The sequence below is a fragment of the Leptonychotes weddellii genome, chromosome 6 (genome assembly GCF_054177405.1).
Source record: "Leptonychotes weddellii isolate Sample4059 chromosome 6, ASM5417740v2, whole genome shotgun sequence".
In the NCBI taxonomy this organism is placed as follows: domain Eukaryota; kingdom Metazoa; phylum Chordata; class Mammalia; order Carnivora; family Phocidae; genus Leptonychotes; species Leptonychotes weddellii.
In genome coordinates, this window is record NC_138374.1 from 42,511,225 (window position 1) to 42,536,110 (window position 24,886).

A 24,886-nucleotide genomic window follows, 5' to 3' on the forward strand; every position below is an offset into this window, starting at 1 on the left:
TCAGCTGGTCCTGGCTCCAGTCTCCACCCTGCAACTGTCTAGTGACAGGACTTCGTGCCAAGTCCAGGAACTCCTCTGTGCCTATGATTTCCTCTGCACAATGGGAATGACCTTTCCTGGGTCATAGGAGGGTTGCAGGGATTGAAGGAAGTATATCACAAGTGACATGCTTACCCCAGGGCATGGAGCCGGCCCAAGGGAGCCCTGCCCTCCTGCAAGGGAGGGGAGCAGAGGCATTGAGGGGCCGTCCAGATGCCACCAGCATCTGCTGGCCTTTAGACTCTCTGTGCCCCACCCCCGCAATAACTTCCAGCTCCAGCCTTTGTCCTAAGAGAAAGTCCTTCTTTCCCAGAGGCATCTGTTTCATTGGGTCTCAGAGACAACAGTGAAGTAGAGTTTAGGGAAACAGGGCCTCTGAAGGCTTTTTAAGTAAGGTAAGAAAGAATGATGGAAAGAAAACAGGACAGAGTGGAAGAAGCTAGAACAGAACCTCAGCTCTGTTTCTAATTCACCCTGTGGCTTTGAGCAAACCATCCCTCTCTTGGACCTCAGTCTGCCAATCTGCAAAACTGAGCAGCTGGAGGCCGGTAATCTGCAAAGGCCTATACACCTCCCACGGCCTAAGCTCTGCCTTCATAAATCATGCCAGGGTGGCAACCCCATGGTCCAGGCACTTTCCAGGATAGGAAACCCTGACTCTAGACCTGATGAGTTCAGAAAACACCAGAGAGCTTGTGGCCACTTGAAATGCCAACAACTCAAACTACTGGCCAGAAAGGACTCCAGAGGGCAGAGACTCTAGACCCAACCTGACCCTGAGAGCCCGGGGGGCTGAGAGTGAGTCTCAAGATATCTGTCGGGGTTAGGAAGCCTCGCCCTTCAAGACTGTAGCCACTCTGAACCCTACAGAGTACAGGGAATGCCACTTTCAAATAGTCCCACATTCAAAGAGTCCAAACTAAGCCACTTCTCAGTGGGAGTTTGCAAGGTCTGGGAGACGGAAGGGACACTGGAGCCCGGCTTCCTCATTACAGAGGGAAGCGAAGCGCAGGGCAGGATGGTGCCTTGCGCGGGGTCACAGAGCTATCACACACCAGCTTTTCTTCCTGCCGGAAGGGCGGTTCTGAAAATAAGAAGCATGTGTGCCCTTTCCAGCACAGCCAGCAAACACGTGCTAGGGGCCCCAGTGAGGAGGGGGAAGGACTACCCAGAGGACTCGGGGCAGTTTCCACAGATGTCTCTGAGTTTCCAGATAACAGAGAGCCCACCCCCACCAAGCCCCGCCCAGGAATTACTGTGTCAAGGCCTTTGACAGGAAGGAGGAAGGGCAGAGTCATCCAAGGGAGGTTAGAGGCAGCTCCCCAGGCACAGAGAGAAGGAACCCCAACCCAGCCTCAGCCCCACCTTCACCCCAGCCTCTACCATTGCCAGCACAGTTCAGTGAGGAACAGTGGGGAGAAAACCAAAATACTAAGCCAGCAGTTGACATTTCTGTAGAGGGCCATATAGTAAACATTTTCAGCTTTGTGCTTGATGATCTCTGCTCCAAGCACTCAACTCTGCTTTTATAGCAGGAAAGCAACCAGAGATAATACGTAAACGAATGGGCAGGGCTGTGTTCCAATAAACTTGTATGTGCAAAACCCGGCCGAGAGCCAGGCCTGTGAGCCGCAGTCGGCCTAGTCCTGCGCTGAACTTTCACACTGAAACCATGTGGACCTAGAGACCAAAGACAGGATTTCCTTCAGCTTGGCCACACGAACCCCCGGGCATCCCTATAATTCAGGTCTCCAACCTGGTCTTGTCTTTAAAGTACCTGAACAGGCCATAAAAAATAGCCTAAAACTGTAAAAAATCTCAAATGATCCATCCCCACAATGGACTATTATACAACAGTGAGAACCAATGATCCACAACTACATACGACAGCATGAATGAATCTCACACACAATAGTTAGCAAAAAATGCCAGATTCAGAAGACATCATACTGTTAAGGAGGTGTTATGGACTGGATGTTGGGTCCCCCAAAATCTGTATGTTGATGTCCTAACTTTCAATGTGATGGTGTTTGGAGATGGGCCTTTGGGAGGTAAATAGGGTTAGATGAGGTCATGAGTGAGGCCTCCATGATTAGTAGCCTTATTAAGAGAAAGAGAGACCAGAGCTCTCTCTGCCATGTAGGACACGGCAAGAAGGCAGCCATCTGCAAGCCAAGGAGAGAGCCTCAGCGGAACCCAACCGTGCCGGCACCCCAATCCCTGACTTTCAGCCTCCAGAATGTGAGACATTAAATTTCTGTCATTGAAGTCAACAAGTCAGTGGTATTTTGTTATGGCAGCCTGAGCTGACCAAAACAGGAGGAATGCTTAAGTGGGAAAACTATATCTAGCATCTAACCAAAAGTTACTAGACAGGGGCGCCTGGCTGGCTCGGTAGGTAGAGTGTGGGACTCTTGATCTCAGGGCTGTGAGTTCAAGCCCCAGTTGGGCATGGAGCCTACTTAAAATAAAAAAATTACAAAAAAATACAAAAATTTACTAGATAGGCAAGAAGGGAAATAAATCTACTTTTCCTTGTGATCTATAACAAGGAAAAATATTCAGTAACTAGAAAAAGACACAAACATGACAAAGAAGGTAGAATTAGCTAAGACATGAAAACAGATATTGTACACAGCCTTGGGGATTTAAAAGGAAATATAAACATAATGAGGAAAGAAACAGAAAACAGAAGGTCCAAATGGAACTATTAGAAATAGAAAATACAACACTGGAAATGAAGAATTCACTAGATGGGTTTAACAGCAATTAGACACTAACTATAGAAGAAAAGATGAGTCAACTTGAAGACAAAGCAATAGAAACTATTTGAACTAAAGGGTAGGGGTGGGGGATTGAACAGAGCCTCAGTGACCCACGAGACAACAAGGAGTCAGAGAAGAAAAAGGAAGGGGAGGTGTGTATTTGAAGAAATAATGGTCAAAGTGGTCCTAAATCTGATGAAAACTATAAACCCCCATATCCCAAAAGCCCAATGAACCCCAAACAGAATAAAGAAAACCACACCAGCCCATATTACAATAAAACTGCTGAAATCCAGTCATAAAGAGAAACTGTTGAAGTGAGCCAGAAGGGAGAAGAAAGGACACATTACATACAGAGTACACATACACAAGGTATTTTCACCAAATGAAATGAAAATGTATCAAATGTGTGGGATGCAAAAAACACAGAGTATCAAATACCTATACTAGGAAAGAAGATCTAAAATCAATGATCTAATCTATTTTACCCAGCTAGAAAAAAAGCAAAGTAATCCCAAAGTAGAATCAAGGAAATAAAAATAGGCGTAGGGGCGCCTGGGTGGCTCAGTCGGTTAACCCTCCGACTCTTGATTGCGGCTCGGGTCATGATCTCAGGGTCGTGAGATCGAGCCCCGTGTCAGGCTCCACACTCAGCGGGGAATCTGCTTGAGATTCTCTCTCCCTCTGCCCCTCCCACATGCTCACACATGCTCTCTCTCACTCGCTAAAAAAAAAAAATTAAAAATGGTAATTAAAAAATAGGAGCAGGAATCAATGAAACAGACTGAAGATGGATGGTGGTGACAGCCGCAGAGCAATGTGAACGGACCTAATACCCCTGAACTGTGCATCGAAAAATGACGACAATTCTAAATCATTCTGTATGCTTTACTACAATTTTCAAAAATAAAATTTAAAAATACTTTTTAAAGTCTTTAAAGATATCAGTGAAATTCAGAACAGAACAACAGAGGAAACACCACCCACACTAAACGAAGTCAGATCCGAGAGTCTATCCTAACCAGAGTGACAGGAGGCAGATGGACAGTTTGCCTGAGGACGGGGTGGGAGGGAAGTACTGCAGAGGGGTCCAGGACAGGTTCTGGAGGGACAGACAGGTTTTACGTCTTCACCGGGGTGACAGGGATTACATGGGAGCATACAGCTGTCAGCTCATCGAACTATACACTGGAAGTGGGTAAGTATTATTCTATCAAATTTACACCCCCCTAGAGCAAAAAAAAAAAAAGAGAGAGAGCGAGAGAGAGGAGAAGAAGGTGGGAAGATGGGAACCAAGATGGGAACAGGGCACTCGTGCACACGAGACCAATCAGTAGACTGGGCCTTGCCAGCTATCTACTAGGGAAGGATGCAGAGTTATACACATCACCAGGTACCCAGACTTGACACCACCCCGGGAGCATATAATAGTCACATGCACCAGGCAATGATCACAGTGCGCTGTGAACAGCCCTTCGTCAGAAATCCCTGCTGATGATCCCGGCCTCCCACGTGCCCAAGTGAGATCAGGAGCTGAAGCCTACAGGGAGTAGCATCAGGGCGCTCTAGTGGAATCCCTGATTAAGCAATCCTTGCCCTCGGCCTTGGCAAGTGCAAATGTGGAAAAATACACACACACCCCTAGGAGATAAGGCGGTCTATTTCCTATGAATTGGGGCAGCCCTTCTAGAGAAGTAATTTTGACTGTATAAATATGTCAGCCAGGTCAAAACAACATACACACTCTCTGACCCATTTAGTCTCACTCCTGGGACTCTATCCCAGCAAATAATTTCCCTCCCTTGACCAAAGGGAGAAATCTGTACTACACCAAACTAATCACTGCATCCTTATCTAGGATAGTAAAAAAATTGGAAACAACCGAAATCTCCAATACGGGAATTTCCAAAAATACAATCAGGAAAACTATGTGGCAACCTAGAATGTTCTATGCTAGGGGATGCTGACATGAGAACGCAGACCTCATGACTGCAAGGATGCTCTCACAGAGATGGGAAAGCGTGTGCGACTGAAGACAGGATGGAGCATGGGGAGGGAACGGGGCAAAGCTGGGGTGCCTTGTGTAGTCTTCTAGAATTTCCATGCAATTACAAAAGTATGTTAAATAAAACTTGAAGAGAAAAAGGTACCATTTCTCAGCAATGAAAGTGAAAATACTCTGCATTCATTATTAAAGCCCTAGACTTTCCTTTTTGATTACACTAATTACGCAGAGACAGAAGCAGAGAAATTGCATTTGAGATCTGAGGCGGGGGTCGGGGGGGTGTCAGGCCTTGGGATGTGGTGTTACATGAACAGAGTTCAGCTCAAATAAGGGCATTTCTAGATCAGTCAGGGTGATCCAGAGACACGAGCTCACCACAGGATGTGGGGAGTCCCCTATCAAAGGAGGCACACCATAAGGTCAAAGAGAATTAGACCCTCTACCCACAAAGGTGCTGGGGGCAGGGGGAGGGGACTGACCTTTCACTCCTTCCATGTCAGACTTGCTCTGCCTCTCCTAGGTAGGGTGACCACATGTCCTGGTGTGCCTGGAACAGCCCTGGGATACACCTGTTGTTCTGGCCGAATTCTTAATAACCTCTCTTTCACTCTTAAAAGTTTCCCGACTTGTCACCCTACTCATGGGAGGCCTTTGTGGCTTTGAAGGAAGGGACCTGAAGCGACTCTGGTCAAGAGTCCAGAGGCCTGTGGCTCTCTGCTCACCTACAAACAGGCTGCCCATTGGGCTCCGAAGCTAATGCCCGCACTCCCTGCACAGGGAAGCTGCCCGTGTCTCCGAGAAGGCCAGTGGCAGGGGGCTCTCCTAGCCTCGGAACATGGGCTCATTGTCTGTGCCACAAGGGGCCTCAGTTCTTCACTTTCAATCCAACTGTGAAACAGATCCAGGCAAGGGCTTTATCTGAATCTTCGCCGATTAAACTCAATGCCGGTGGGAAGCGATCCTGCAGTTGCAGACATCATCTGAATCATCCCCTCCAGAGGAGTCACTCGGCCAGACCCCGAGGGCTCAAATTCTTTGTGGAACCAGGTGGGGTGAGAACAAAGAACAGGGCCCTCCACAGCCCTTCCTCCAGGGTTTACCTCTCCCAGCTGCCCCTCCTCCGCAAGTCAGAGAGATTGCTTTGTAATTGGAACTGTGGGAAAGTAGCCACAATACAGAATTTAGCCAGCTGAACCATGTGTGCGAGGCCAGCTGAGTGGTACTCAGGGCGGCCACTGTTGAGCAACACCGCCACCAAAACGGGCACTCTGTCCCCACTCAACACTGACTTCCCCTTGTCCCTCCCCCCACCCCTGGGCAACCCCCCTTGTCCTGTCTGTCTCTGTGAATCCAACTACTCTGGGTACTGCCCCAAAGTGGGACCATACAGGATTTGTCCTTCTGTGACGGGCTTCTTCCACTGGTATGATGGCCTCAAAGCTTACCCATGTTGTAGCACATGTGTCACAGTTTCCTTCCTTTTTTAAGGCTGAAAAAGGTCCCACTGCATGTACAGAGCACACTTTGCTTATCTATTCATCTGTCGGTAGACACTTGGGCCGCTTCTATCTTTGGGCCTCTGTGAATAGAGCTGCTGTGAACATAGGTGTGCAGACATCTTGCTCTTTCATTATTTTGGGTCTATGCCCAGACTGGAATTGCTGGATCATATGGTAATTCTATTTTTTGACATTTTGAGGAACCTCCATACTGCTTTCCAGAGTGGCTGCCCCATTTTACATTCTCACCAACAGTGCACAGGGGTTCCGATTTCTCCACATCCTCGTCAACATCTGTTATTTTGGTGGGGGGATGTGTGTGCTTGTATGTTTTAATAATAGCCATCCTAATGGGTGCAAAATGGTATCTTCTTGCCGTTTGATTTGCATTTTCTTTTTTTAAAGATTTATTTATTTATTTATTTGAGAGACAGAGGGAGAAAGAAAGAGAGCACAAGCAGGGAGGAGGGGCAGAGGGAGTGGGAGAAGGAGAAGCAGACCCCCCTCCCCCGCCGCCCGCGCTGAACAGGGAGCCCGATGCGGGGCTCGATCTCAGGACCCCGGGATCATGACCTGAGCCAAAGGCAGACGCTTAACAGACTGAGCCACCCAGGCACTCCTTGATTTGCATTTTCTTAAGTCAAAGTGACATTCTGCACTTGAAACAGGTCTCATTAATACAACCAAAGAATGGCTATGATTAAAAAAAAAAAAAAAAAAAGGTAGAGGGGCACCTGGCTGGCTCAGTTGGTGGAGCATACAACTCCTGATTTGGGGGTTGTGAGTTCGAGCCCCACATTGGGCATAGAGCCTCCATACATACATAGATAAAATACATTTTTTTTTAAAAGTAGAAAGTGGGGCACCTGGGTGGCTCAGTCATTAAGTGTCTGCCTTCGGCTCAGGTCATGGTCCCAGGGTCCTGGGATTGAGCCCCGCATCAGGCTCCCCTCTGTGGGAAGCCTGCTTCTCCCTCTCCCACTCCCCCTGCTTGTGTTCCCTCTCTCGCTGTCAAATAAATAAATAAATCTTTCTAAAAAAGGTAGAAAGTGCTAGTGCCCTCACAATGCTGTCGTCTAGAAGCATGTTTACCTGACAACCCCATGAGAACTGCATGAAGCCCTGCTCCCCGCTCACTCCGTATACAGACATCAACTGCATCCCCGTTTGTCACCCCAAGCGAGTACTAACAGTCCCTTGGGAAAATCTGAGCCCCAAACTGGAGGGAGAGAGCTTTAAAATCCCTGTTAAGAGTGTACAGGTGTTGGCTGTGAAGTATGTCAGTGTGCAAATGATTCTGAATGGGGCAAAGCGCTCAATAAAACCTTGTTTGTTCTAGCTCTTAGTACTGGTCAAAGCAACCACAGCTTGCCTTCTGTGTATCTGAACCTGCTTGCTAAGCCCAGGTCTTCCAGCAAAGCTGCAATCCTGTCCCTCTGTTCATTCGCCAAAACAAAACAAATACAAAAACTCTTCTGTGCAAAACAATTATCTATGCTTTGCTTCAAAACAACGGGCGGAGGGGGGGTGTGGGGGGGATATAAATTAGAATCGGCTATGAGTTGATAAATGTTGAAGAGAGGTGATGGGAACATGGGGGGGTTGTTAGATCGTCTGATTTTGGTTATTTCTTCCATTTCAAAGAGAAAACTTCTCTGACGAGGTAAGGCTTGGCATACGACTGTATCTGTTTCCAGCGACCCTGGGAGGCAGGCGGCAGGCCTGTGACATCAACATTTCACAATGAAAACACGAAGACTCCTCGGGATCACTCAGTGTGGGTACGAGTCCAGCCTGGCACCCGGGTGGTTACCCCCCGCTTCTCAGGCCTCACCCCACCCCTGAGCTCCTGGGCAGATGAAGAGAGCAATCACTGCTAGAGACCCGGCAGGGAGGCGCCTGGGTCATTTCCCCAACCAAGCTCTCTTGTGCCTCGGTTTCCTGACTGCTTTTGTCCCTTCCTGTTGGGCCCCAGCGCACACCAACTGAGAAACAGATTCTCGACCACACAGACTTGTCAATCCTGCAGAAGGCCGATGACACAGCAGCACCCTTCAATCAAGCAGACTTGCTACAATTCTGGAATCAGGAGCTCCGCTATTCGAATCTGGGGCGGCCGAGCTGTTATATTACTGGGAAAGTTGGGAAAAAGCTTCCCAAGAGCAAAGAATCTGTTCTGAAGAGAATGTGAAGAAATGGAGATTAGCGGGCCCTCAGCCACAGCAGCGGGAAGTTTTGCTCTTGCTGCAAAATTCAGGATGACCTTCAGAGGGCAGGGCACAAGACCAAGCAAGCACAGCCCGGGGGTGGGAGAGAACAACACGTCAGCTAGGTGTCCGAGTGTCCCAAGTGTCAGACTGCCTGCCTAGGCCAAGGGGCCCTCCACCAGACATCTGGCCGGTGGGCAGGGCCTCCTGGTGGGGCCAGGGAGAGGGCAGGGCCGGTCTGGGAAGCCATCCGCTGCGGGGATGAGGCAGCCACACACACCTCCCGTTAGGAGAAGCCCACAGGAACGATGTCCTGCGTTGCCTTATTTCAAGGGAAATGATGAAGTTGCTGGGGACAGGTTGTCCGGGCACAGAAAAAAGACGTGGGGTGAATGACCAACCCACTGAATCCCACCCTGTTTCTCCAGGACAGAAACCCCCCCAAAACTTTGAGATACATCATTGCGAGATGATGCTATAAAATCAAGGGTAAAAAGCTGAGAAGTCTTAGTAAATCTGCCTTGTTTGCAAGGCAAACAAGGCCCAAACAGGGCATGCCGACACCCACAGTTGAAGCGAAATGTGGCATGACGGCCGATCATTCCGTCCCTTCTTCTCCAAGTGTCCCCCACACAGAAGCTGACAAGCAACACTTGCTGAAGGTGCACGACCACGTCCCCTCAGCCACCTGCACAGACACCGTGCCTGCTTCTCCCCGGAACCAGCCCACTGGTTTCACACACATGCTATGTTACCTCCCCTGACGCCCTGACCGTCTCCAGCCAGTGCCTGAGTTTCCTGGTCTTCTTCAAGGCGAGAGTCCTTGAAAGAACCGCGCTGAGTCACGGTCTCCACTGTCTCACATCCCATTGGCTCCTCAGCCAGCCCCAGGTGGGTTTCCATCCACCCCCAGAGCACGCAGCAGCTCTGGTCAGGGTCACCAACAACCTCCACCTCATCAAAGCCAATGCCAATTTTCTGTCCTCATCCTACGTCACCCCCCTGTGGCACAGCTGACTGTCCTCTCTACACGGAAGGCCTCAGAGTCTCCTAGCCTCCCCTCAGCCCACCCACTCACAGCCAACTCTGGAATGGACTTTCCTCTGCAAGGTCACCTCTAGCATCCCAAGACTCCATGGTCACACCTCTCCTCTTCTCAGTCAACACACTCTCCCTCCATGATCTCATCGAGCCTCCCCCCCTTCCCCTGATGCGACTCAGACTTTCATCTCCAAGATGGTCACAGACATAGGAAACGGACACCTCCACGCGGCCAAGAGACCATCTGAACACGTCTGTCCCAAAATTCTCTCTCAGAACATGGTACCACCACCCATCCCTTCACTCGGCAGAATCATTCCAAAATCAGATCCAACTTGTAACCTACCAACAGTTACTAAAAGAGGCAGAGAATAATTCCACCTACTTACTGAGCACTGTAAGGTCCTACATGACCTGGCTCCTTCATTTCTCTGTCCTCACTTGTGTACCCTCCCCCTGTACTCACTGAGCTCCAGCCACAGGGCCTTCTCATTGTCCCTCGCACATGCCGAGCGCATTCTTGCCTCAGGGCCTTTGCAAATGCTGCTCTTCCAGCCTGCAGCTTTCTTCCCAGACCCCCACTGGCTGCTTCTTCACGGGTACTCTGGTCTCAGCCCTTAAGTCGCCTCCTTGGAATGCCTTTCCCCCACCTCCCTAGCCAAGGAGCTTCCCCTCCCTGCTCCGCTGCTCAGGAGGCTAATACCATTACTGGTTAAACACAAGCACCATACGGAATAGGTCCACTCCTCGCTCCCAGAGCGCAGAACAGGGCCCGGCCCACAGTCAGGAGGGCACGAAGCACCCCGCTGCCCATGTGTCGTTGGGAGCATCCCCAGGGCAGGGAAGGGAAAACAGACCTGCGTGTGGGCCAGAGCTCCGAGTGTTCCTGAACCTCCAAGGCTGGGCTAGGGGCCCATTAACCTGGTTTTCCATCACCCTGGCCATCCCTGTCACAGTACTGTTCACAGCCAGTTTTATAATTAACTTGTCGCTGGTTCTGCCTGAGCTGGGCTCTCAGCCCCACCCACCTTCTCCTCCAAGCCTCACAGGGGCCCTGGCCAATCAGCAGTACGTGAACAATCATATCTACTGAATAAAGGACGATGCGAGGGACCCAAGGCCGCTCTCGGTGACTCACCCAGAAGACAATGTTGTAGCTGAAAAGGAGGTACTTGTACCAGCAGCTGACCTCGGCGTTAGAGTATCTATAATAGTGCATCTTCTGAGAAGCGGGATCTGTGGACAGACATGGGAGTGATGAGATGACAGGTTCAGCTGCAGAACAGCGCCCCCAAACCTGCTCCCCCAGAAAGAGCAAAGGCGAGGTTCACACACAGACTCGAGGAGGCTCCAAATCGTTTCCATGTTCCTGCACGAGTCCAGATACTGCTTTACCATCAGTGCCAGCTACAGACTGGGCAAAAATCATGTTAAGTCAACTCTTCAAAAAGAGCCAAAAAAAGAAGAGAATTTCTGAAAGAATGGAGGATGCCAATTTTTATTTATTTTTTTAAACATTTTATTTATTTACTTGTGAGAGAGAGAGAATGAGCAGGGGGAGGGGCAGAGGGAGAGGGAGAAGCAGACTCCTCGCGGAGCAGAGACCCCGACGTGGGGCTCGATCCCAGGACCCTGAGATCATGACCTGAGCCGAAGGCAGACCCTTAACCGACCAAGCCACCAGGTGCTCCCATTACTTTCCTTTTGGAACCCGACAGCAATCCAGGTGGGTCCTTAACTCCTCCACCACCCCTTGCTGCCAAAGCCGTGGCTCAGTGGTGGGGAAGGAGGTGGGGGCCTTAAGCTGACCCCTGGGGGGGCGGCAGGACCTAGGGCTCACAGGGGAATGCTCGCCCTCAGCCCCCTGCTCCCCTCCCACCTCCTGGGGCCGAGGAGAAGGGCAAATCGTAACAGGGCCCGAGGCAAAACAGACAAGGCCACTCGGGCAGTGAGGAGACAACTGGCCCACACCTGCCAGGAAGAAACCAGCTGCTGCCGCAAGGAGTGGCTACTGCAAAATCCCTTCCTGGGAGCCGCCTCAGGGGCCTGGCCACGGGCTCATGACGTTCTGAGAAAGGGACGCCAAGCAGGGACATGCAAACCACACCCCTCTGGAAATGGGTGCCGTGCCCACTCGACCTCCTGGTCACGGGGCAGCACCAACCAGCACAGTAGTCTGGACGCCTCCATTTGCTCACCTCTTCCCTCCGACAGGGATGCGAGAGTCTGGCCCGGGCCCGTCTGGCCTCAGAAACCAGCCAGGTAGGGGACCGCGACCCAGCAGCTCCCGGCCCCACCCTCAGCACAGCACTTCCACAGAAGTCCCCTCCAAGGAGGGAGTATGAATGCAATCCCGGGTACCAGGGACACCCCTGGGCACAGGGCACACAGGAGGCCTGAACACAGCCTGGGCCACGCCGCTGGCTGCAGGGAGCCGAGCTCCTTCCTTCAGGCCTCCGCATCCTCAACTAAAACTGATCCTTAGCGTCCCTGGAGCTGAGGGACCCAGCTGGCAGCATCGAACGACTCATTCCAAATACAGATCTCGGGCCTCTCCCCTCTGCAGGTTCTGAGAAGTAGGTGTGGGGCGGGGCCCAGAATCTGCATTTTTGACAAACTCCCCGGTGATTCTGACATGCCCAACGTACCCGGTATCAGCCTGGGCACCAAGGGCTGCGGTCCCTCTAGGGTTCCTGCAAAGGCAGAAGGACCCTGCTAGCTGCAGCCCAGCACGCAGACCAGGGCTAGGGTTGGGATGGCTCGTGGCAGGCAACTAACTAAAGGGAACCAACATTCACCCATTCGTGTTGCACACATGACAAAAACCCCAAAGCTCTGGGGTTTTCTCCAACTACAGATGACTAGCTTCATGCATATAGAAAAATAAACTTTCTTTAACCTAAAGCTCAGGCAAGTTTATCACAGAAAACAGTCAACTTGGCCAGAAATGCCCTAGAAGGCGGAAAAATGTTCTAAATGGTAGAAACCCTGTTCCTTTTTATGGACGAGACAATCCTGCTTCTTAGAATTGTCAAACACAGCCTCCTCTTCTTCATGGTTCCTAGAGAAGCCTGGCAGGTGGATGGCTGTACCCTCCGTGGAACTGGACCCCAGAGACTGGGGAAGGCTGCTCAGGCACAGTACCCCAAAGTTTAGGAGTCCTAGAGAGTACTCCTTGGGCATCACTTAACCTAACCATGGTAAAGCTCTCTCTCAAAAGCTTTGAAGCAGTAAACAAAGCCAGACTCCCTTCTTCCTCCACAGAGAAACCAGCTAATTAGCACGTCTGTCTGTTTTCCAGAGTACTGGCAACCTCATCCCTGCCCCCTGCTTGGGGCCTTTGGGAAATGATTACCCTGAGGTGATGTGGAGACTCTGGACCTGGAGATCCCTGTTCTTCAGTTCTGACTGGTAAACCGTGGAGAACACAGAAAGGCCACAGGAACTCCATGGGCACGCAGGCTCTGGAGGGGGGAATTCTCCACAGGGCACCTGGCCTCCCTCACCTTAGGTTTCACCCTCTTTCACATGGCCCCGAAGACCTCGCCCCACAAAGACACACAACCACCCAGGTAAAACTGCTTTCACAGACGTCAGGGTCCAAACCCAGACCCAGAGAATCTCAACAACCAAGACATACACTCCCAGCCCTTACTTCCTGGTAACTCAGACATTTGGAACTACACTAGCCAGGTCCACACCGGGGAAGGACCAGAAACACCCTAAGCATCCACAACACAGTGTACCACACTCAGACGTGTCCCCGGTACACCTGCCATGCACAGCCCAGAGCATTCACACGGGGCATCACACCATTTCTGTTGAACCAAGATAACCCTCTGCGGCCTAGGGGTGGCAATGTCCCAATGACACCATTTCCCCATCCCACATGAGGAAACTGTTGAGGGGAAACAGTTCAGTCTTTCTTCACCCACTTGTTTATTCCTCCCCATGGGATGATAAGGCACTCAACTAACCATGGCGTGGGGAGAGCTAGCCCCCTTCCCCGCCCGCCCCTTCCCGTGGACCTGAGGAGCAGGGAGGAAAAGCTGCCTCTCACCCTCGCACAGGTCTCTATCCTGCTGGCCAGAGGGTGGAGAAGCAGATCCTGAACTTCAATGTCACCGAAAGAGCCTGTCTCCACAGGGGCGCATCCCAGGGTATAATCTAGAGCAGGTAATGAGGTAATGGGAAGGTTTGTTTGACCCCAGCCTAAGCCACACCCTCTAACACAAGGTCCTCGGGACCCCATTTGGAGGAGAACAAAGCCAGCGCTGAGCTCCCAAGGTCTGGCTCAGTGGCCTCACTGACTCAGTGAAGGAAAAAGGACTGATGGGTACACCTGAGCCTCCAACCTGAGGGTCACCCACACCAACAAAGAACCCCAAGAAGTGGACAAACGCACCGTGCTCACTAGAACCCAGATCTGACTCAACATTCAGCCGAAACAACTCCAAAGTGACTGTGCTCCCTGAGAGCTCACCTTACTTGCTCAACCCAGTCACATCAGAGGAAGGCAGAACTTAGCTCTCCACCAACTAAGGAATTCAACGAAAACCAAGGCCATTTAGGGGCACCTGCTGGCTCAGTAGGTAGAGCAGGCAACTTCTGGTCTCAGGGCTGTAGCTTTGAGCCCCATGTTGGGTGTAGAAATTACTTAAAAATAAAATCTTTAAAAAAGCAAACAAAAAACCCCCATCAAGACCATCTACCTTAAAATACACACAAAGAATCTTATTTTAAAAAAATAACAAAATATCCTAAAAGATGGCTAAACTTTTCACAAGTACTAATTAACATTGCAACAGAGAAGGATCTCCAAAAGCTGTTCTGTAGCTTTCGTATTCTCTGGAAATACATAGAAAACAATCATCAGAAAAATTTAATTCTAAGTCCTGAAACTGTCTCAGTTCCAGAACTTATTAAAACAGAAGAAAGCATTTACAGGGCAAATAGACATGTTGTTTGTCAAAACATCAACTTCTCAAAACAAGGGGGAAGGTTAGAATCATGTCATAGTGTTGAGAGAGCTAGCTAGCAGTCTGAGAGCTAACTAATAAGCCAAAATAAATCTAAATATTTAAGGTTGCAAGCACACACACACAACACAACAGAGCATTTCAGGACGTCCCTTTCTTTGACCCAACAGGAAAAAATACAAAGTATAAAAATATCAATGTGAAACAGATAAATAGTTTTCAAATTCCCATATAATTAAAAGTAACATTAACATAAAAAGAAATACAAATGATGTTTTCAGCAGCTGCAGCAGTTATGACAAAAGGCAAAAATCTACAATACATAAAAATCCATGCTTAAAAGACTCCAGTGTTGCAAGGACAAAGGATATGGATACTACATGAAATGGAAGGCCAATATAACTAACAGATGACAAAACGTCCAACATCACTGGACGGGAAATCTAAAGACAATCCAGAGATACTATTTCATGTTACACTGTTTTTTTGTTTTGTTTTGTTTTTAAATTTTATTTATTCATTTGAGACACACAGATCTAGAGAGAGAGAGAGCATGAGCAGTGGGAGAAGCAGAGGGAGAGGGAGAAGCAGACTCCCTGCTGAGCCAGGAGCCCGATGTGGGGCTCGATCCCAGGACCCTGGGATCATGACCTGAGCCAAAGGCAGACACTTAACCATCTGAGCCACCCAGGCGCCCCTCATGTTACACTGTTTAACGAAATCACCCGCACTACTGCCCGCAAGCCCATGGTGAGGGTGGCAAGTTCATACCTTGCTGGAAGGAGAGTCAACTGTGACTACCCTTGGGTAAGCAACATGGTTACAGATATTCAAAACAAACAAAAACAAAAATGTCCTACCTTTAATCCAATAAAGTCATGACTAAGAACTTGCCTCCAGAAAATAAATCAACAGAGGAAAAGGAATATGCATTAAGTATGAAATCTGAATATCATGGTTTGCAATTACGGAACAATTTGTAAGCATGTGGTTGAAGGCCAAAACGGAATATAAAAGTATGGAAATGGTTGCATGGGGCGGTGGACTTCTAAGTGATTCTGTAAAAACATTTCCACTGCTGTGCTCACCATTACCCCCGCTGCATTATAAATGCAAACTGGCCATTGCTGGGGAGAAGGGTGTGCCCACCTCAGAGGTTATTGCCCCCTCAACGTGATGACCTCTACCAGCACTGTAGACAGGACTTGTCTACTTTGGGATTATTTCAACCTGTAAGAGTCCTTCCTTCTCCCTCTCCCTGTTTATTATTTTTTTAAGATTTTATTTATTTGAGAGAGAGAGAGAGAAAGAGTGCATGGGGGTGGGGGCAGAGGGAGAGAATCCTCAAGCAGACTCCCCACTGAGCACGGAGCGTGACATGGGGCTCGATCCCACAACCCTGAGATCATGACCTGAGCCGAAACCAGGAGTTGGACACTTAACCAACTGAGCCACCCAGACACCCCAGCTCCCCATTTATTTTTAATTTAAAAAAAAAAAAAGCTCATGCTCCGCTGTAAAATATTTGAACAATTCAGAAGTATGAGAAGTGAACTGGCAATGAGAAACCACTAAACACTGGTTTTCACATTTTCACCATGACCCACAGTAAGAAACACACTAACAAAATCAAGCCAGCGCCCACATACTCGCATGCGCAGCTGAGCTCATGAAACAATCCCTCCCCTCATTGCATGCTGTGCATTCTAGATTTGCTGTTTCCGTCTTTTTTTTTTTTTTTCCAAGATCACGCCTACACATTATCTAAGAAGCAACTGCTGTAAAAGTTGTGTTGAGAAAAAGAGCAGATCCTGGGCCAGGGCTCCCCCTCTCCAAGGGACCCTTTCAACTTCTGGCTGATCTTGATATTTATACCCCATACAATAGCTCTTAGAAATTTCTGTATATAATATGCTTGTGTTACTATTCCCTGGCTTTTCAGTTCTAGGTATTACCTACCCACTTCCTACCCTGGAAGGCAAGGATGTACCTCTCTTTACTCCCATAGAAACCACTTGTCCCCTGAAATCCCTTACTCTTCTCCTTTCCTGTATCTCCACCCCAACTGTAGTCAAACTCCAGCAAAGGCTGGAGTGATTTTCAGAGTTTACATTATTATGGCCACTTCAGCCACCAGAGTGAGCCATATAAACCATCATTACTGTTCTTACTTTTTGTCCTCTGGAATTAATAATTCCCTTATTTTCCTATTTAATTTCCTGCAAATTTATCAACATTCAACCCCAAATTCAATGCCAGTTGTCCAAGTCTCCTCTCAGTACGTTCATTCACACCAGATGTTCTATTTCCATTTCTTCTTCAGAAGAAAACTCTCCTGGAGCTTACTGAGTTCGATCTGGACTGGTGTGCAGAATTCCCTTTACCTCACTTTGGGACACAGCCCATGAGAGATCCAGTCTTTGCTCTCCCTGATGGAGAAACCCTTCTGTGCAAAAGGCAAGGTTTTTGGACACTGTATGCCTGAAAACACCTTTATACTACCCTCATTCTTGAACAAAAGTTTGTGTATACAATTGGAATCAACGTCACAAAAGAATGACAAAGGTGCCACTCTACCATCTTCTATTTTCCAGCATACTGAGAAGCCGTGAAACCACTCAGATTCCTGATCTGTGTGTTTGATGTATTTCTATGTAGGCTGATCCGGCTGCCATTTGCTGGGAAATCCTAGTTGTTGGCATCATTAACTCTTTCCTCTTAGGCCAGTCAGGTTTTCCCAGTGAGGTCTCTTTTAATCTCCTCCCCGGAAGGGACGGGGCTGGCTGTTAGTACTGTAGAAGCCAAATGGAAGTAGAAGGCTGGGAAGTGAATGTGCTCTCCGCTTTTACCTCCAGGAATACCTGGAATCTCACCTTCTGGAGAAGGTTTTTCCTTGAGCAGAATAAATCTCCAACGTCCAGCTAAAGGGGAGAGGGTGTCACCAGCATCATGGAGAAAGGAATCTATGTATCTAACCACATCAGCTACTCTCCAATAATCCTTACATTTAGCCACCTTGTATGCCCCTCTGCCCCCCCAACCCCAAAATAACAATGTAGTGACACCAAGTTCTCTATTTTAAACCGGGTCACTCGTGTATCTCTTCCCGGCTGGCAAATTTTTTCTTGTTGTTTCTTCTCCCATTCTCCCTGTCCTCAGAGACTGATTCCTTTTTAAAAATTCCCTTTATCTTGGGGCACCCAGGTGGCTCAGTTGGTTAAGCGGCCGACTCTTGGTTTCGGCTCAGGTCATGATCTCAGGGTCCTGGGACTGGGCCCCGTGTCGGGCTCTGCACTCAGCGGGGAGTTTGCTGGAGGATTCTCTCTCTCCCTCTGCTCCTGACCCCACGCACTTGCACTCGCTCTCTCCCTCTCTCAAGTAAATAAATCTTAAAAAAAACAAATAAAAATACAAATTCCTTCTATCTTAACTTCTGTGGGGTTCCATAATAAAGTAAAATTAGGTGTGTCCACTCAATCCACCAACTTACCCAGATCTCTAGGAAGACTTCAAAATATTTTTAGTTGCCATCTTTTTACAGAACAAAGTGAAAAACCAGAAAGTGTAATTTATCACCATTTAAAAGAAAGGGTAAAAGAAACCTTGCAGATGTAATTAAAATGACTGATCAATTGACCTCAAAATAGTGAAATTACCAGAGTGGGTCCAAGGGAATTATGTGAGCCCCGAAAAGCAGAGCTTTCTACCAGCTGAGGGCAGAGGTAGTCAGGTTCCACGCCTGAGAAGGACGCAGTGCATTACTGCTGGATCTGAGGTACGGGAGCCACGTGCACGGAGCAGGAGTTAAGGGTGGCCCTGGCCGACAGTCAGCAAGGAAGCAGGGCCTCAGTCCTACAACAGTCAGGAACTGAATTCTGCCAACAACCGGCATGAGCTTGAAAGTAGATTATTCCCCAGAGCATCCAGAAAGGAATGCAACCCTGCCAACACCTAGATGTGGACCACGTGAAACCCTAGGCAGAGATCCCAGCTGAACTATGCTGTACCTGGACAGCACCACCCACTCATAACCTAGAACCCCCACCCCCCAAGTTACCCTTGCGGTCTCCTCTCCCACTCACTCTCCAGTCGACCATTCACCAAGATTCAACCTTTCCACGTGGCCTTCAAGGCTCCCAGCACTGGACCTGGCCCAGTCACAGGCCCATCCCAGGGAAGGGCAGCCATACTCCCCAGGGAGCTGGGGGCCCTGTTGCACCTCCAGGTAGCATACCTTTAGCCCTGGACATCCCTACCACCCAAGAAGGGAGTCCTCAGAGCCCACTGGGGGCTGGGGAACATTCTCAGGCCAAAGAAACAGGCAGGCCTAAGGTGACGGGTTTAGGAAGACATAGGTGAATACGAAGGGGAAGAGGTTTCAGGGCGGGGGGGTGTTCACAAAGGCAGGCCAGAGTAGGCTGCCTCACTGCCCACAGGAATGATGTGGCCTCAGCCCCAAGGCACAGTCACCCACTGAGAGGGGAAGGGCTCAGATCCACAGGCTCTCAACTGCTCTCTGAGTCACACTCAGAGTCAGAAGTCTCTATGTCCCACTCTAGCCCATTCCCCTCACAGCCAGGGTCTGCCAGAAACAGTGTGAACTGGACATGGTGGTAGTAGCCACTCAGAGGTATCCAGAAGTTTGACTCTTCCTCAGGGGAAGACACTATAAAGCCACACAGGGGTGAGGCTGGGCCACCCTCCCTTATCATGGGGTCACCGTGCCCCTGGCACACAGGTGTGGGGAAAGGGAGGTTCCCAGTGTTCAGAGACTGGAGGCCCATGTGGAGGTCCAGGAAAGCCTAGGCTACCAGCTCTGAGCCCCAGCCCCAACCCCAATGGGCCTGGGGTTCGAAGTGCTTGGTTTCCTGTATGAAACCCTGAACTTAGCAAACACAGCATTAGGAGTTTCCACCACCAAAACCCACAACCCAAAACCTGCTGAGTCTAAGGCGCACCGGGAGGCCTCCTTGTTGATCTGGTGAGAGAGACCTTTGTCTACCTCAGTGCAGTCACCGGGAAAGAAGCAGAGGGAGGGACAGAAGTGGGTCAGAGGAGGGAAGCGGAGAGGCAAGGGCTCAGCGGGAGCAATGCTGGGCCTGGAATAGAGGTCACCTAATCCAGTGATTTTCAAACTTACTATTTTTATTACTTTGTAAGCTACAGGAGGTTTTGTTCAAAGGAACTCTGACCCAGAAACCCAGCATGAAGACAGGCAGAGCAGGTCACTCATCTCAGGTGTCTGGGAGGAAAGGGGAGGCTCCGTGAGGTGCACACCTGAAAATAATGGGCCTGGTCCAGAGGATCCCAAATTCCAAAGAACATGAGAATCACTCAAGGAGCTTTTTCCAAACTGCACATGGAGACTAGTTCAATAGGACTGTGACAGACCTGGAAATTCACATTTTTAAAAGCTGTCCTTCACAGCAATTTGAAGGGACCCTTGCTGGCCAAATCTGGAAGAAATCTGAGCATCAGACTAAACAATTATAGTAATGGATTTTAACTCACTGAATAAAATAAGAATCCGCGAGTCCACTCAGATACACACAAATAAATGGATAAATAAATAAATGGAGAAGAGAAAGCTCTTCTTTACAGCAGAATGCCAGATGATAAATGTAGAAGGAATTAATGGAATTAAAATATCACTGTTCAGCAACCATGACAGAAAGACCTGTCAAGAACCTTCTGTCAAGAGTCATCAGAGGGTTCTGTTTTGGTCCGTTACAACTGCTACAACAAAGTAGCACAGACCGGGTAGCTCACAAAGAACGGAAATTTATTTCTCACAGTTCGGGAGGTCCAAGATCAAGGCACCAGCGTGGCCGAGTCAGGGCCCTCTTCCTGGTTCAAAGCTGGTACCTTCTGCTGTGTCCCCACGTGGTGGAAGGAGCAAGGAGCTCTGTGGTGTCTTTTTTAAGGGTGCTAATCCTATTCATGAGGGCTCCACCCTCCAGACCTAAGTACCTTCCAAAGGCCAGTCAAATCGGGCACTGATTTCAATATGTGAATCTGGGGGACACAAACGTTCAGACAGTAGCGGGCTCTAAAATTAGTTGATGAAAGTTTGATGAGAAACAGCATGTTTGCATCGTCTCAAAGTATCTCCCAGTAGGACACTTATTAATTACAGAGAACATAATAGTAACTCAGCAGTGGAGAAACCCAGCAGATACCACCTTATTAACTAAGTCATTGCTGTTTCCATCATCGGTAATGAGTCAAACTAACACGGGTCCCTCCTGAGAAGACACCTCATTTCTGTGGTATTCCTGATGAAGACGCAGAACATGAATCTAATTGTAAGGAAAAATCCAAGAAATTCAAATTAAGGGAGATTCTACAAAATAACTGGCCTCAGGTCAAAAGGTAGAGCTTGTGGCCATTTTCCTTAAACAAACAAACAAACAACAACAACAACAAACGGAAATACAACCTTAGGACAAAAAGCAAGCCAGGGGCCCAGAGAGAGACCTTGAGGATGATTCATCAGGCAGCTCATCCATCGGCACCAGCAGCACCGAGACGGTGCAGGCCCACCCAGGTGAGGCAGGGCTTAGTCACCCACAGCTGCTGCCCCCCAACTTTTCAGAAAGCTGGGTGAAAGGAGGCCTGGCACCTTCCTGTCTTCCCAGCTGCTATCCCCTCCGTCGTGGAAGGTGAAGCCGGCGGTTTGCAGGATGGGGAGCCCCTGCTGCCACGGTGCATGGTGCCCGATCATCACCGCAGGCCGGTCTCTGAAACCCTAAGTGCACATGAAATGTCTACACTCCGAAGCCGGTTGTACACAAGATGTAGAGAATCTGGGCCCAGTTCACAGTGACATCTTCAATGGGGACAAGACCCCAGGAGGCCAACACGCTGCCGAGTCTAGACCTCAGGAGGATCTAACTGGGCCCTCTGTTCACTCTGAAATTCTCAACTAAGGGCCTGGGGCCCGGGCTCCCTGGAGCGAAGATGATGTGCGGAGCAATCCATCAGTGCGCAAACTCGCTAGGCCAGTCCCTCCCCGTGCAAAGGCTTTTGTTGTGGAAGACAAACACCTCCAACTTGCTTCTGCATGTCCGGACCCCTGCTGCATGCAAGGCGCCCAGAAAGAGGCTGTGGAGGCCAAGCACTCAGAGCGAGACCGGTGCCTGACTCAGGGGGCTGGGGACACACTTCCTTCTACGAAATCCGGCGTCAGGAAGGTGCTAAAGGGCAGGATCCTGCACAGGAAGGAAGGAGGAGGCGGGAAGCCGGTCAGGAAATGGCTCTACAGAGATGATGCTTTAAATGTGAACGAGGTAAGTGCTCCACATCGAAGACAGTCACCAACTTGCCCTGAGATGGGGACACCACACTGCAGCGCAACACAGACCAACCATCTCACCCCCAAGACTCTCCAAGGCCATTAGCAGCACAGTCCCCGGTGTGTGCCCCGCTCCGGGCCGGGCCCTGCCAACAGTATCACAACACACCCGCGTGGCTGCCCCGCAGAGCTGACACAGCTGGGGCCCCACCCACCACGGATTTTCCAGATAATGAGTGGGCCCACTCGTGGGGAGGTATCAACTCTGCTCCAATGACTGAGTCTTTGCCGCCGTTGGGGGGCGCCGCTCCAGTAAGTGCAAGGATTTGACCTGCATGTCTCGTGTAGACCTGAAATGTTCTCTTTGTAGTTTGCCCCGCCCCCACCTGCTCGCCCCCAACACACACACACACACACAAACTACGTAAGAGAACTGACAATTACATACATTGACTCCTTGTCCTCCAATTTTCCATGCCTGAAATGCATAAAGATTATAGTTGTAAAATGTTAAAAATCCCTGTACCCAACACTGCACGGTCTGCTACAATATCCTGTGTTTTAAGACAACCAACCCACTTCACTCCAAGAACAGCACTGGGAGCACCCCGGAATCCTGCTCCGGGGCGGGAGCTCTCCAAGGCCAGGGCAGAACCTGGCTTCTGGCCTCTTCCCAGCAATGCAAACAGCCCGGTGCGGGGCGGGGCGGGGAGGTCACAGAGCAAAGAAAACAAAACAAACTTACTAAACAAGCTAAGAAAAAGGAAGCCTGCTGGAAAAAAATAAATAGAACTTTGTGCACTGAAAACATAAAGAGAAAAGGAATGGGGGGAGAGTAGATTTTTTTAAAAAAATGCAAATCAATGGTGGGACACTGCTAAAAAAGGCTGAGAGGGGTCTGTCAGGGGATTAGCAGCTCAGCCCCTAAACAGAATCCCAGCAGGCCAGCACCCCCTCCCTGCAGCTGTACAGGGAGCCAGGTCTCCTCCAGCCTGGCAGACTCAGGCCCACGAACCCCCATCAGAATGCAGGAGGTGGGCAGGCGATCCTACTGATATCAGGGGAGCCGTATCAAACTTTTTTCTGCTCCAAAAATAAATGTATAGTCCCTTCTCTGAACGATTTATTTGAACTTCAACATACCATACACCATAACATCTTTCTATAGAATGGTTTGTGTTTCTACGAGAAAACATTTACAACCTGATTCTGATCCTGTCATCCAGCTGGGACAGATGGGGCGGGGTGACTGGTACCAGATGGCTGAGGGAGGCTGCCTGCCGCCCTTTCACAAAGGAGGGCTCCCATTGCGCCCCAGAGATAACCTCGCCAGCAGGCTTGGGGGAGGTGCCCGCGGCTGCTGGCCGAGGGGGCTTTCTGGTTCCCAGCCCCACCTCCCAGACGCCCCCAGCACCCAGGGAGAGCTGTTGGGAACTGCACACCCGAGGGGACAGGGGCTGCCAGAGCTCCAGACCTGTTGGAAGTCGACAACTTTCAGGAGGGCAAGAGGGCGAGGTCTGCAAAACCACAAAACAGACTAAGGAAGGTGCTAGAGCAACAGGTGGGCGGAACAAAGGTGTCGGAGCCAGGGCTTCTCAAACTTGAAAGTGTATGCAAATCACCTGGGAATTTTGTGAAAATGTCAACGCTGCAGCTCAACAAGCTCTGCCCGGTGTTGCCAATGCTGCCCTGAGACAGGCCTGAGAGCGGAGCAGACCTGAGATGCCTAACAGAAAAGCCACCACCATTAGGGCAAGTCCTGGGAGGAAAGGCCACCACCCACCTTGACTGTGACCAGACTGACCCAGGATGTAATCCGCTTTCCGGGAGCTGTGCTGTAGTTTTGGACTTCGTTCGGTATTTCAGTGCATCCCACTGGATCCTTACAGGTTATTTTTTTTTTTTTTTTAAGATTTTATTTATTTATTTGAGAGAGAGAGAATGAGAGGGGGGAGGGTCAGAGGGAGAAGCAGACTCCCCGCCGAGCAGGGAGCCCGACGCGGCACTCGATCCCGGGACTCCAGGATCATGACCTGAGCCGAGGACAGTCGCTTAACCAACTGAGCCACCCAGGCGCCCTCTTACAGGTTATTTTTATTCCCATTTCACAGCTGTGGAAGCTTCTCTAACCCAGTGACTGGAGAAGTGGGACTCCCTGCCTCCTGGGCATCTTCCAAGAAGGCCTGCTGTGAGGTCTGGCAGAAACACACAGCCCAGAGCAGTGACACAGAGGCCAACCCCGTGAGGCAGACAATGGGAGGAAAGCCACTGGGCCAGCAGGCTCAGGAGGCCCAGGGGATGGCGGCTGGGTGGGGAAAGGCAGATAAAGGGCCAGACACCAACCCTAACGGGCACCAGCAAAAGGATGGTTTTGCCTTCTGGAATCTACAACCCAACATGGAGACAAAATTTAAACCTAGCCCCCTCCCCCTGCAGGAACAGGAGAGGGGATATTTAGGTACAGAGGTCCATGTTTTGTCTTTACTTTTAACAGCCGGGCCTCACTTTAAGGGAAGGTAAAATGCAGAGCTTTACTTTCCTCCCCTGACCCCATGATTCAAAGAGGGAATGCTGCCTTTCGAAAAGAAGAGTTACTCACTCGCATCACACCCAGCCCCCGAAAACTGACAGTACAGGTGTGAGGCCTCGGGGGTGGGTGAGTGTCCATGTGAAAACATCTGTGGGGGTGACCCTCACCACCACCTCTCAGGAACCTAAGGAAGAGATACCTTCTGCTAATCCCATCTGATAACATTTCTTCCCCCCTTGAGTTAGCAAGAGGACTTTCAAGGTAGTGACCAACCGTTTTTGAGTTGGAGTCAAAGAACTCAGAGTCACAGCTAAAATGTTTCTGAAGTTCATCTCTGCAACGCTGCCATTTTCCAGAGACCAGCGCCCATGGAAATGAATTGCACGGTCACCTGGAAAGAGCCAGTGGCAGAGCTGGGACCCAACCCGAGCCTTCCACCTCCGTCTGCTTTCTCCCAAAGAGCCAGGGGCAGAGCTGGGACCCAACCCGAGCCTTCCACCTCCGTCTGCTTTCTCCCAAAGAGCCAG

At 49.8% G+C, this 24,886-nt stretch overlaps 1 protein-coding gene across 4 annotated transcripts in view; it reads right to left on the reverse strand.

Annotated features, from left to right (window-relative positions):
- TSPAN14 (tetraspanin 14) overlaps window positions 1–24,886 on the reverse strand; it is a 50,282-nt gene that overhangs the window by 16,123 nt on the left and 9,273 nt on the right. The window contains exons 1-2 of one of the 4 annotated variants that reach the window (XM_081824008.1): window positions 21,013–21,719; window positions 10,695–10,792 (exon numbers count right to left, since the gene is read on the reverse strand). In XM_081824008.1, coding sequence (XP_081680134.1) covers window positions 10,695–10,792; window positions 21,013–21,040 — 126 coding nt within the window. In that variant the 5' untranslated portion in view covers window positions 21,041–21,719. The other 3 variants (XM_081824004.1, XM_081824006.1, XM_081824005.1) reach the window with 3 other exon arrangements.